The sequence below is a fragment of the Polyodon spathula genome, chromosome 24 (assembly GCF_017654505.1).
Source record: "Polyodon spathula isolate WHYD16114869_AA chromosome 24, ASM1765450v1, whole genome shotgun sequence".
NCBI classification, from domain to species: Eukaryota; Metazoa; Chordata; class Actinopteri; order Acipenseriformes; family Polyodontidae; genus Polyodon; species Polyodon spathula.
In genome coordinates, this window is record NC_054557.1 from 22874720 (window position 1) to 22888957 (window position 14238).

At 39.9% G+C, this 14238-nt stretch overlaps 1 protein-coding gene across 1 annotated transcript; it reads left to right on the forward strand.

The window, feature by feature from the left end:
* Window positions 1–1376: 1376 nt before the first annotated feature.
* LOC121299060 (HLA class II histocompatibility antigen, DP beta 1 chain-like) lies at window positions 1377–11089 on the forward strand (the record flags this gene model as incomplete). Its single annotated transcript, XM_041226561.1, is given in 5 exon segments — window positions 1377–1550; window positions 3368–3649; window positions 5974–6087; window positions 7941–7967; window positions 10556–11089. Coding segments are annotated over 4 exon segments (596 nt in total), but the record flags the coding sequence as incomplete, so codon positions are not given.
* Between the last annotated feature and the right edge of the window lie 3149 nt (window positions 11090–14238).

A 14238-nucleotide genomic window follows, 5' to 3' on the forward strand; every position in this document is an offset into this window, starting at 1 on the left:
TAATTGTAATTTCTGTCTGTTTTTATGCAGTTGTCCAGTCTGCTGAATGTCGGTGTTGCTAATTGTACAGAGACTGTTCATTTATTGAGAAATCATAGTAGGCTACAATTAACATTTTAGGAGCGTATTTAGAATTAATTATTAATGGCATAACGAAAAAAATCCATTCCGGTGACACTCAAAACCTTACAAACTGGGCTTAATCATGATGTTCAAATGGGTGAGTAGAATGAATAACATAACATATTTCTGTGTATTGTGTATATAAAAATGCTTGATTGATGTTTACTTTGCAGGTGAATGAACTTGTTACATTTACAAATCAGAGAGTGCGCTACCACAGTAGGTGTTTAGTCAGTCTTTTTTTTTTTTTTGGGTTTCGGTTTTTTTTTTTTAATTTAATTTTTTATTTTACTTCAAAAACATACAGCTATGTCGGATCAGCTGGCCTTTAAAGAAACCTATATAGTATTTCCTTGTGATACAATACTGTCCGTATTCAATAAAACAGTGGCGTTATCAGTACATTAATTTGAAAACTCGACGCCTAGCTATGGAGCCAATTGTGTATTTGAATGGTCCGTATGTGTGCAATGATAGCAGCTTGTCGGGGTAATGCCATTACTAATGGTGACTGTCCATCATTCTGCATTCTCACTTGGCTGTTGTGTGCAGTTGCTATATTGGTAGTGAATGCGCAGACGGTTTTGCGAGGCACAAACAGATTTGCGAATTGCTCAAAAAACTGCTATATTCCAATGTCTCGCAACTGCTTTGTGCCATTTTGGAATATCTCTCATTTTGTGCCAAAGCACTATTTTTTTGCGAGGCACAAATTTAGTGAGGGGATTGCGCGAAGATCGAAGATCAGGCCCGCGTCGTCTTTAGAAATGACAAGAGACTCAACGTCACTAGTAAAATATTTTACGACAAAAACCCCCTAAGACAAACAGACTAGTAAAATAATTAAATAAAACAACAACATTTTACATTGTAAAATACAAACACACTATAGCAAAACACAAGATATGATTTCCGGGGTCATCCAAAGTCCTGGTCGGTACTAAAGATATTTAATTAGGTGACGGAAGTTATTAAAAGTAGACCGTTTTTTTATACATATAAGTACATTATAAATTATGTTAACGTACATGACAAAAAAAAATTTACTCCCAATGGACTTGATCAACGAAACCCTGGTTCATGTCACTGTCGATGCACTGTAAAACCTTTCACATTGATAAATAAACTGTAACAAAGAAAAAGTCTTCCAATGAACTACGTCTGCACCCATCTGACACTCATGTCACTGTCGTCGTACTGTCTGTACCACATAAGGAGGACCTTGATTTCAAAAATTGTTCGTAAGCAGGAGGTTATTCACTACGATAGCAAGATCAAGAAGTATGTCGGGAACACAGCCTGCGGGGTGAAGAATGCGGAGGAGTGGAACAAGGATACGGCCCAGCTCGCAGTGCTGCTGGGTGAAGTGGATCGATACTGCAAACACAACGCGGAACTCGACCTGCTTTTCACAACAGATAGGAAAAGTAAATAATACCACTACATTCAACTGCTGCAAAAAAAAAAAAAGTGTTGGACTCGTTCTACAATCATTAATAACTCTTCGTATTCCTTTATGTAACTTGGGGCTACAATTTTTATAACTTCGTTTTAAAAATCTCGTCCGCACCGTCTGAGGACCTCCCGACGTCACCGAAAACCGAAAGCGAGGTGGACTCATGAGTCAATGAATTAACCAGATTACTCGACTAATTAACTGTTTTAATTGTGAAGAGACGTCCGGAGTCTTACCAAGTATCCATCACACGAAAACTTAGTGGTCACGTAAAAAATTTAGTAGTCGACATTTTATTTTTTTTATAATTTAAAATCAGGTTAACTTGTTTATGAACCTACTTACTTCAATTAACTCTCGACTTCAACCTTACTTTCGGTCGTCTTGGGACGCCGGGAGTTCCAGATCTCAAACTGGGGAACACAATCTCTTTGATTCCTCGACTAATATTAACGGTTTTTGTTTACTTTCGTTTTGGACAATAAATTTGTTTTTGTATAAAACATACCTCCGTCTACGACAAAAATCAGTTGAAGACATTATTATTTGATATTTATGATCCGTAAACTTATTGATAAGTCGTAAATTTACTCTTAACAATTTCATCTCTTAATTAACATTGGGGTTTTTTTGAACTCTGGCACGACAAGGACCTTCTCTAAATCGAGTAAATGAAAGAAATCTAATTCCAAGTAAAAGAAAAGAAAACTCCATAAAAGAGGGAGCACTTCTCGTCTTAAAAAGTTATTTGATCGTTACAAAATTACAATACTATTAAAAGACACGTACATACGTAATTATACTAACCGGTAATTCACAAAAAAAAAAAAATTAAACCTATTGACGTATCTGTGTAATGATTACTATAGAGTGGACGTTAAAAGGAGGTTTTTGTGTGGACAGCCTGTATGATGTCAGCCTTTGTGCGCTGATAAAAAACACTTGGTCCAGTGGTAAAATAGCCCCTTTATAAATCTGTTGAGGCTTCAATTTCAATCTTACTCTGAGATAGGATTTGAAACACAGTACTATGGCTATAGCCTTCAAACACCAAGGCGGTACAGAATGGGCAGAATGCTATCTGTTGAAAGCAAAAGAGTGGAAAGAAAACTTCAATAGTGAGTCGAAGATCTGTCTCAGAGACAAAATTGATTTAGAATTTAGAAAACTCTTTAGAATGGTCCTGCCCTGTGCAAACTACCACAAGCTTACATTAAAAAACTTTTTCTCGGAGTTATTATTTTTACAAAGAAAACATAGACAAATTAATGTGACCGGTTATTTGACATACGCAATGAAACTACGTTTATCGCAAAATATGATGCAAATAGGTCTTAATTCCCATCAAAGGGTTCGTCAACATACAAGAAGTGCCTGTTGTCTGAGAAGTTAGAATCAACCCACTTTTTTGTTGTTAGGAAGAGAAAATATGGAAAACCCAGATTACTTTTAGTTAGTCATCGTCGAGTAAATGTTTATATACCACCAAACTCAGTAGCAGCTCCATTTAACGAATTTGGGTGAAGGAGGGAACTTGAAGTCAAATATTAAACGTTACCTTGGAGATAGTCTTAGTTACAAAGTTCCACGTTATGTACTGACCAAATATTAAGATTACACTAAATCCATTGTTAAAACTTGCAATGGACCTCTTCAGAATCAAATTTCAAGGGGCAATACATGACTGATTTATAATTAGAATGTGATTTAGGTAACTATTGACTGAAATTCAAAGGCAAGTTGTTTTTATTGTATTTTTTTTTAATTCAAGTATATTTTTGTCTGCAGTCCCACCCAGTGTCAGAGTTCGCTCTATGAAACCCTTCAGCTCTCAGCACCAGACCATGCTGGTCTGCAACGCGTTTGGCTTCTACCCACGTGAGATACAGATGACCTGGCTGAGAAACGGAGTGAAGGTGACGGCTGATGTATCCTCGTCAGAGCTGCTCTCTGATGGAGACTGGACCTATCAGATCCACTCCTACCTGGAGCTCACCCCCCAATCTGGAGACTCCTACAGCTGCAGGGTGGAGCACAGCAGCCTCGCTGAGGCCATCGAGGAGAAGTGGGGTGAGTTCAAACTGCCTCACTGAGGCCATCAAGGATAAGTGGGGTGAGAGACTGAAGAAAACAAGTGTTTGTTAGTGTTTGAGGACCTGAGTCTCCGGTTAAATTTAATTAAAATTAAATATTTCAAGCCATAACTAGGATACGGAATCCTATACTGTAGTTATGACATTAACACACATAAAAAGTGTGTATTTGTGATTGTATATTGCAACATATAACGTTTTTCATAAATCAAAAAAAACACTTTCCTTATTTTGTTTTTGAACTCTTTGTTGAGTTTTATTATGAAATTGACCACCGGTGGACGTTGGTCCATTAAATTAAATGTACCCTCACATGGGTTTTGTACACCAAAAATACCTTTACACTAAAAAACAAACAAAAAAACAAAACAAAAAAAAGTTGCATTATAAATGGGGGGACCCCCCTTATGAACCAATATGGTTTTGGAAAACCTCGTCCCTCGTCTCTCCTCTCTCGTCCCTCCTCTCTCGTCCCTACTCCTCCTCTCTCGTCCAGGGTGGTCCCTCGTCTCCTCCCTTGTACCTCGTCCAGTCTATCTAGATCTCGTACCTGGAGGAGTCCCTCACAACTGTTGAAGAGGGTTCCTTCCCTCACTAATTTGAGGATGGTCTTAGAGACATGACTGTTGTATGTGTGATATGTGGCAAAGTGCCCGTCCCTGTGTGTATTTTGTGTTATATGTTGTATGTTAATGTTGGTGTATAGTCATTGGTACACGGGATATAAACGGGTCTGTGTAACACGAGTGTTTAAAATGTATATTTGTATTTAGGCACGAGGATTGCACAGCACTTCACGTGCAAGTAAAACGTAATAATATGTGAGCACGGGGAATTGCACTTTATTAATTCACGTGCAGTTGTACCAAGACTCCAATTGAATGATTGATTAGCAGTCGAGTCTCAGTACAGCTGCATAAAAGCTGCATGTTTTCACTCACTCGGGGTTGTGTGTTTTCGGTGAGTGGAGAATGGGATTGGAGACAGAGGTAATAATAATAATTGTAGTAATAATAATAGTAGTGAAAAATATCTGCTCACCGTGTTTTGTTTGTCTGTTTATTTTGGCTACCAGTGCCGTGTCCTGTGTTTTTGTTTGTCTTACAACCGTTTATTTTCTGACTGTCTGTTCATTTATTAAATGCTGAGAGAAACCATTCGCTCAGCTCCACCAAACTCCACCTCTCTCTTTGTTTATTTTCCTGTTTCTGGTCTGACGTCCCCCACTTCGGCCGTCTTTGTGACAGTGATGGGTCCCAGGGTCACTACGTGATCCACGAGGATGTGGCATCAAGGGTGTACATGGCATTTTTGGTACCATATGTAAAAAGATCCGTAAAAACGCCCTGGTAAGGTCCCCCTTTTCTGATTTTTGCGGGACACACTGTAAAAGGGGGGGACACAGATTATACGCTTGATGACATATGCACCGGTGTGACCTAATGATGTGAACTGTCGGTACCAATGCCACCGAGGTGCTTGAACTGACAGTTATTAGGGCTCACACGAAAAAAACTGTCAAAGATCCTGATTCTTTTTTTCAGGTGACAAGATTAATTTTCTAATTAAAAAACAATTTGTTACTTGGGTTACAGTGAAGTTACACTTTGAATGTTAAACCGTTAAAGTCTGGCTCTTTCAGACTGAAAATATCACGAGCTATACAGCTTCTTGTGATAACAGTTGGCCCTCACGATTTGAATTTAATAAAAAAAATTAAAGACTAATTTTCTGATTGATCTAACTGCTGATTCGGCAAAGGGTTTCCCAGTGTGTTAGGTATGTCCAGAGGTGTCAGGTCTCCACAGTAAAGTTTTCGCTCCAGTTTTACATTGCAGTCCATTAAAAACTTATCTCCTACGGTCACGATCAAGGTGTTTTTGTAGAGGAGTGCAACTTACCTAGGTTTGTGAAAGGTCATCATGTTATTGTCTGGATCAACGACAACAAGTTTCCCGTGACACGGGTCTTACGGCAGTTATCTGTATTAAATCCCCGTAAATGGCCGTGAAACTTCCCGAGGGTGTCGTTAACTCTTCCCGAGGCGGTGTCGTTTACGGTGTACCGGCAGCAATTAAATCTCGGCTCCCACAGCAAATGCTGCATGACCGCCATTAATTTTGAGCCCTAGGGAGGTTTCTAGGGTAAAAGATACTGGGCCAAATTGGTAGGCGACCCGTGGCCTGGGAGGCAAGATACTGGGCCAAATTGTGTCATTTTGCATTCAGTAAATTTGAATTCTTTGATTAAACATTTGCCTTGATTTTTAAATGTGCTAATAGTATGAACTTGATTTTACAGATCCAGCGATGCCCGAATCAGAAAGAAACAAGATCATCATCGGAGCTTCTGGAATTGTTCTAGGCCTGGTCATTGCAGCCGCTGGACTGATCTACTACAAGAAGAAGGCTACAGGTAGGAGCACGAGAGGACAGTGCTGTGTCTGTATAATAACCCATGAGAGAGGACAGCGCTGTGTCTGTGTAATAAACCATGAGAGAAGACAACACTGTGTCTGTGTAATAAACCATGAGAGAGGACAATGCTGTGTCTGTGTAATAAACCATGAGAGAGGACAGTGCTGTGTCTGTGTAATAAACCATGAGAGAGGACAGTGCTGTGTCTGTGTAATAAACCATGAGAGAGGACAGTGCTGTGTCTGTGTAATAAACCATGAGAGAGGACAGCGCTGTGTCTGTGTAATAAACCATGAGAGAGGACAGCGCTGTGTCTGTGTAATAAACCATGAGAGAGGACAGTGCTGTGTCTGTGTAATAAACCATGAGAGAGGACAGCGCTGTGTCTGTGTAATAAACCATGAGAGAGGACAGCGCTGTGTCTGTGTAATAAACCATGAGAGAGGACAGCGCTGTGTCTGTGTAATAAACCATGAGAGAGGACAGTGCTGTGTCTGTGTAATAAACCATGAGAGAGGACAGTGCTGTGTCTGTGTAATAAACCATGAGAGAGGACAGTGCTGTGTCTGTGTAATAAACCATGAGAGAGGACAGCGCTGTGTCTGTGTAATAAACCATGAGAGAGGACAGTGCTGTGTCTGTGTAATAAACCATGAGAGAGGACAGCGCTGTGTCTGTGTAATAAACCATGAGAGAGGACAGTGCTGTGTCTGTGTAATAAACCATGAGAGAGGACAGCGCTGTGTCTGTGTAATAAACCATGAGAGAGGACAGTGCTGTGTCTGTGTAATAAACCATGAGAGAGGACAGCGCTGTGTCTGTGTAATAAACCATGAGAGAGGACAGCGCTGTGTCTGTGTAATAAACCATGAGAGAGGACAGCGCTGTGTCTGTGTAATAAACCATGAGAGAGGACAGCGCTGTGTCTGTGTAATAAACCATGAGAGAGGACAGCGCTGTGTCTGTGTAATAAACCATGAGAGAGGACAGTGCTGTGTCTGTGTAATAAACCATGAGAGAGGACAGCGCTGTGTCTGTGTAATAAACCATGAGAGAGGACAGCGCTGTGTCTGTGTAATAAACCATGCCAATACTTCCAACCCGTTTTTGTTAGTAATCTTTAAAGAGTAAGTTGGGGTTCCAAAAAATAGTGTTGCTGTAACTGTTTAAATGATGTAGTGACATTTTTTTTTCACTTCCTGACAACTTTTTACACTTTAACAGTCTGTTTCAAAGCTCTTTTCAAAATGGCTGCTCTAGTGCACTGGGGTTTGAGATCTGTCCACTGCAAAGAAGTGCTCTGGCTTTTCTGTTCCGTACCACATCATGGATTGTTATTGCTGTGTTACCTGTTTGATAATGTGGGCAATAATCCTTACACTATCAGAGCACTGGACCAGCAATTTTGAGAAGAGCTTTGAAACAGACTTTAAAGTTATAAGTGTAAGAAGTTTTCAGGATGTTAACAATGAAAAGAAAAATGACAGGTGGGTTATTTAAACAGTGGGGACGTGTAACACTATATTCATAACCCTGCTACTTACTCTTTAAGAGACATGCAACGTCACCTTTTAATAAATGAGCGTGATAGAACAGAATGTAGGGTTTGGATAATCTGTCTCACAGTGTACAATAGTAAACCAATAAAACATATTTAGCAAAATGATGCAATTTACAAAGCTTAAAGATGTGACTCCAATTATTAGAAATAAGACTAGGCGGAACAAATTTTTTGCTAAACATCGGGTATTATTCTATTGCTACTGTTTACAGATAGCCTTCCTTTGTGTTTTCTTTGGTTTCTATAATTTATTCAAGCCTCACTTATGCTCATTTTATTTTTTTTAATAGGTCGCATTTTGGTGCCATCTGATTAAGGTAAGATTTACTGATACGAAATCAGCACAAGCACAGAATCAGCTTTCCAGCTCAGTTTGCTAAACAGTCCAAAAACTCATCAGGTGTGGCTCCTATTCAAGCACTGGGTGCCGAACTGTATCCATGGTTACCATGCCTGATGGTGACAGAAATCAGCTGAGCCATCAGCTCAGCTTTGACCTGTCACCACTGCCCAGCTGTGTTCTATATCTCATAGAGAAATAAGAAACTTCATCTTTCCCTTGAGTTTGTATTGCCCAAGTGAGGTAGCCGACTCAGTATTTACTAGGCCTGTGCAGAAACTCCCTCAGATTTTCTGTGTAATTCCCTTGCATGTGTTTTGTTGTCAGAAGGTATTAAATTAAAACCTGAGCAAGCTTGTTAAAACATTTGTTCAATTCACAATAAGAACCTTTGCCTTCCCCTTATTTGCTCTCATCTGGATAACTGAGTCCCAATCAGTAGCAATGGACTTCTGCACTGAATCATTTCAAAAACTGCTTGGAGCACTTTTTCTTTCTTTTTTTACTGCTGTAAACTGACATTTCCTGAGCTTTACTGTAGGAGCTAATCACATTGTTCCTGATTAGTAGTCGCAGTGTGGCTGTGAATGTCAGAGTCCTGTGTAAAAGGAGCATGTGCTCAGTGTGGAAGTTCATTGCCACTGATCTGTACTCATTGTATAGATAGATAAAAGGAAGCTTTTCTTTTTGTGATACAAACACATTTTAAATAGGCTTTAATTAATAGCTGCTGACAAACCTATCAAAGTCAATTATTCAATCTGAGTATCTCTTCAGCGCTGTATCAGCATAGTGAATTACTCTATCTGAGTATCTGTTCAGTGCTGTATCAGCATTGTAAATTACTTGTTCCCTTTCAAGTGGAATGACAACCATTACCGAATGGGAAGAGCCTCTATGACCCGTCAATCACTGAGCATATATAAAAAGCTGCCCTATCAGGGCCCTGCTGTGAGGGAGAAGTCCCTCCCACCTCCTGCTGAAGAGGGACGTCCTCACGGTAACATATCGGCATTTTCTCTCTCACCTCACTGAGACAACACCTAGATTGCCTTGTGCTCTCTTTGTGCTGGAAATTTGCTCATTTGTTCAGTTTTTACCTGAAAATTGGATTTGTTACGGTAAGCTACAATATTACGAGTGTTTTTGAGATTGCTAATTGCCTTAGTCTCACTTCGGTAGATTCTACTGATTTAGAGTTGGTTTCGACCCCTCTACAGAGATTGGCGCTAAGCTTTTTTATTCTCTCTTTATTACCTTGTGTAGTTTAAATACCGTTTCTGAGTCGCGTGAGTTATTGTCATGCTGTAGGGTGACCCCGCAGGCTTGCGATGCCGTCCCCTATGCCGATTGACTCGGCTCCAGCTACTATCCTGCTTGGGCCTACGCGCCCTTCTCAGCCTCGGGCTCTCTTAGCGCTTACCGCGCTCCTCCTCGGCACCGATGCCAATTAACTCGGCTACAACAGCCCGGCACCGACCGCGCTCTTCCTCGGTCCTGACCACGACGGCAATTGACTCAGCGCCAGCTAAAACAACTTGGCACCAACCGTGCTCTCCCTCGGCACCTACACCAATGCTGATTACTCTGCGCATTACGGTCACTGACGCCGACAGCTCGGCACTGAAGCTTACTGCTCTGCACCAACACCCTCGCACCATGTCGGTGCACTCCTGAGACACTACGGTCTGCTAGGGCGCCTAGCACTAGACCTGTGACCTGCCCTACTGAGACAATTCTAACCTTCTTACAACACCTGTTTGATGTGGGAAAATGTGCATCTACTCTGAAGGTCTACTTGGCAGCAATATCGGTGTGCCATGATAAAACTGACTCTGTGTCCCCTGGGCCACACTTCCTGGCAGTGCAGTTTCTTAAAGGGGCCCGGAGGCTCTGTCCTCCAATGAAAAGCATGGTCCCTAAGTGGGATCTGGAGCTGGTGCTGGGGGTCTTTACGGGTCCCCCATTTGAGCCCATGGCCTCAGCAGAGCTGCGCCCTGTTTCCCTCAAGTGGCGTTTTTATTAGACGTTACGTCTGCCAGAAGAGTATGTGAGCTTCATGTGCTGTCCATCGATGACACATGTATGGCTTTCACTGGTAATGACTCGCGGGTAACATTAAGAACGAACCCAGCCTTTTGGCCAAAGGTGGTCTCCTCATTCCATATTAACCAACCAGTGGTTTTGGAAGCTTTCAGACCTCCCCTGCATAAGTCAGAGTAGGACCGTACACAGCAGACGCTTTGTCCGGTCCGGGCTCTGCGCAGTTACCTGGTTAGGATAGCGTCCTGGAGACAGTCCAACCAGCTGTTTGTCTGCTATGGGTCCCGCTCTAGAGGTCAAGCCCTGTCGAAGCAACGTCTAGCGCACTGGGTGGCAGATGCCATATGCTTGGCGTAGGAACAGCGGACTCTCCCATGCCGGGGGACATCAGTAATGGTTGTCATTCTTTTAAGGGAACCAGGGCTATGGTAACATTTCAACACAAGACACAGTGTAAAGACTTTCTGGTTAAAATAGATTTTATTTTATGAAAATGTAATCCCTTCCTTTTGTATTTGACAGATTCCTGAAGTGGTGGATACTTTGATCACAGGTGCACACCTTGAAGGGTGGATGTGAAGTTTTACAATTGTATTACTTTGTTTTGCTTTCGATTAATTCAATAATTTCAATAATGCAGCAACATGTACAATCACCTTCAATGTAATCAACTTTACTGTTTGTTTCCCCACATTTAATGCATATATGAATAAAGGTAAACATGCTTGGCTTCTACACATTGTATTTGCTATAGATACTTCAGTCTTTACAGTTTGACCTTGATTAACATTCTCCTACTCAGTTCATTAACCAGGTTAGACCAGGCCTATGTATTTGCTCAGTAATGACATTTGCTTAAATAAATTTGCTACATTAAGAGCTTTTATTGTAGTTATTACAACATATGAATTGTTTATGTTAATAATGATGTTTGACTTGTGGTATACATTTTGATTTAAGAACATAGATGTAGTTTGCTGTTGATTTAAAGTGTTTTATGTAGTGCTAATCGCTGTACCTGTTTTAAGTTCAATAAAAGTTCCTTTTACTACCAAACTCTTGTATGCTTTTAATAACCCATTTTGAAATCAATGAAATGTTGTTTTGATAAATGTGTGAGTGGAACCTTTCAGTGTTGGCAAACTGTCCTACCAACGAATCACTCCATATACTAGGATGAGATCTTTGCACAATCTACACACACTGCTCTGATATCGGGCCCTGGTCGATTGCATGCACGTTATCACTTGTTACTTTTAATATTAGTACATGTCCTGTTTGTAAATGCTGTGAATTTGAATGTGTAGAGACTTCTTTAAATTAGTAGCAATACTCCAATAGTAGTGGTATTGTGTTTAATTCCTGTGTCCTTGGTAGTTTGCATGGCTGTTCACTATGTCAGGATTCAAAGTGCATGTGTGCAAGGTCACTGTGGAATTACTTATAAATAAGCAGATTACATACAGCTCTTTATTACTCTGGGACTTTCCAAATAAAGCAGAACATTCAAGACTGAATAAAACATCACAGCAGGACATTGACAACCAGCAGTCCAAGCAGGTGACAGAATGTATGATCCTCACGTATTGGATAAAGGCACTATCAGGGTTTGGATTGATTGCTAAGTGATTGATTAGTAAGTGGGTTAAGTAGACACACACATATTTCCCCACATCTCGCTCTCTTCCTATATCTCCCAACACAAAGGTAGTACACATGCAAATGTACACTAACCTAAACCCTGGACATTACAGACCCCACATTTCAAACAGTGAAACGGATGTCTAAATAGCATGTCTACATGAAATGGATCACCATTTCGAGGGTGTAAGTGACATTTTCATAATTTTACAGAAGAGCAAAAATAAGATTTTGATTGTGTTCAATTGTCATTTATCAGTGCATGCACAGTATCAATATAATTTTGAAGAAGATTAAAGATTGAATTTGAAACTTCAGAAAGTAAGAATAGCACCAGAAATGTTGCTGAAAAGTTAGATTTCCCACAATAACACACTGAAATGAATACCCATTGCAGATAAACGTGGTTTTCTTCACTAGTTCTATCCCAGACTTGTTCTTCTTCAATTTAATAACAATTAATAAATCAATATGTATCTTTAAAATTATACAGTCATATTTCATAAATTATACTTAAAAATACTACTGTAAAATATAATTTACAAAATTTTCTACAATCGACATTGTCTGGTTGTTATTCTGTAGTGAAGTCATTGCTTGAATCCTCAATTTAACTGATTAAAATATCCACAAAAGTTAGATATTGTTTTACACAGCTTTATTTTACAGCTTTTTTTCAGCCATCTGCTGTCACTCAGCCATCCCACAATGCAACACTCAGTGCCAGGAGGGCATAACTGTGCTAGTTATGCCCTCCTGGCACCAAGTTCACCTAGATTTTTAAGTTGTGTCTTTTTTACTTTCTCACTTTATTCAGTGCAGTTTGTGATTTCAGTTAGGTCCCTTTGGCAATAGATAGATCTCAACGAGAGATTTAATTTGATATATAATATGCCATTTTGACAAAAATGTCACTTACGCCCCTTTTAAAGTTAGTTGTTCAAGTTATCCATTGAAAATATATAGGCAACTACTATTATTAATAATTTACTGTAACAATAAAATCAAAATAAGAGAAAGACGTTTTCTTATTCTCTCCTACTGACATGAATTGAAAACTGTACACAGCATTACACATGCAATGGAGATCATCATAGGGCGAACATGCAGAGTGTGATTCTATAGTTTAGTGATGACCACGCTGCATTTTCTGCATAATGGATGGTCACTCCAGGTCTATGCAAGACAATGTGTGCTACAGTTTGTGTGGAAGAAAATGGTCCTCATCACACTTTGTGCAATATCTAATTTATTTACTTCGCCTGTAGAATGCAGGTAGAATGCATCTGTGGAAGTCTGATAAACAGGAACAGTGTTTTAGAAAAAATTCAATTGGTTTCAGTTTCACTTTGCTTGACCAAAACAGGAAATCTGGATTGCAGAATCAGTTTAATAAAATCCCCTACAAGTCAAAGCTTTCAACAGCCAATCAGAAACAAGTTTGGTTGTGTGTCACCAGTTGCCAGGTAAATGTGTGTGTGAGAGACTGATTTTCTCTGCTTTAGTGTGAGTCTAAGTGATAGAGGGCTGCCAGACTCAGCCCAGTAAAATCATTTGTGTTCCTTCATTCAGTGATTCATTGATTCAGTGCTGCGTTGATTCTCTCTAATTGTAACTGCATTGATATACAGTGTCAGATGAGTCACATTCCCTTGAGAAATACTAGAGCAACATGAACACCCAAACAGTTTCTCCAAAACATCAATATCATGAAGACAAACTGAAAATCAGATTCATTTAACACAATTCCAGCATATGCTTTACAGAGATGGCGGCTCCATGGTTAAATACGGTTTCATTAAATAATATTTAAAAGTGTTCAGTGTAAGAAGTTGTGTTATGAAGCATGCATCACTGCTTAGCGAGACAGCGGGCATCAAATATAACAGAGCCAATTCAGAAAGGAGAAATCCACTTATGAGTTGAATTGCGATTTATTGAATTAAAACGTTTAATAAATACAATGACATAATTGGGTCTGTGGCCTTGTTCATTGGGGCTTGGTAGCTGCCCTAATATTGTCCGATATAGACTGATAGCTATGGACTGATAGCTATAGACTGATAGCTATAGACTGAGTGCTCTAGACTGATAGCTATGGACTGATAGCTATGGACTGATAGCTATGGACTGATAGCTATGGACTGAGTGCTCTAGACTGATAGCTATGGACTGATAGCTATGGACTGATAGCTATAGACTGATAGCTATAGACTGAGTGCTCCAGACTGATAGCTATGGACTGATAGCTATAGACTGATAGCTATGGACTGAGTGCTCTAGACTGATAGCTATAGACTGATAACTATGGACTGATAGCTATAGACTGATAGCTATAGACTGATAGCTATAGACTGATAGCTATGGACTGATAGCCATGGACTGAGTGCTCTAGACTGATAGCTATAGACTGATAGCTATGGACTGATAGCTATAGACTGATAGCTATAGACTGAGTGCTCTAGACTGATAGTTATAGACTGATAGCTATGGACTGATAGCTATAGACTGATAGCTAAGGACTGATAGCTATGGACTGATAGCTATAGACTGATAGCTAGCTA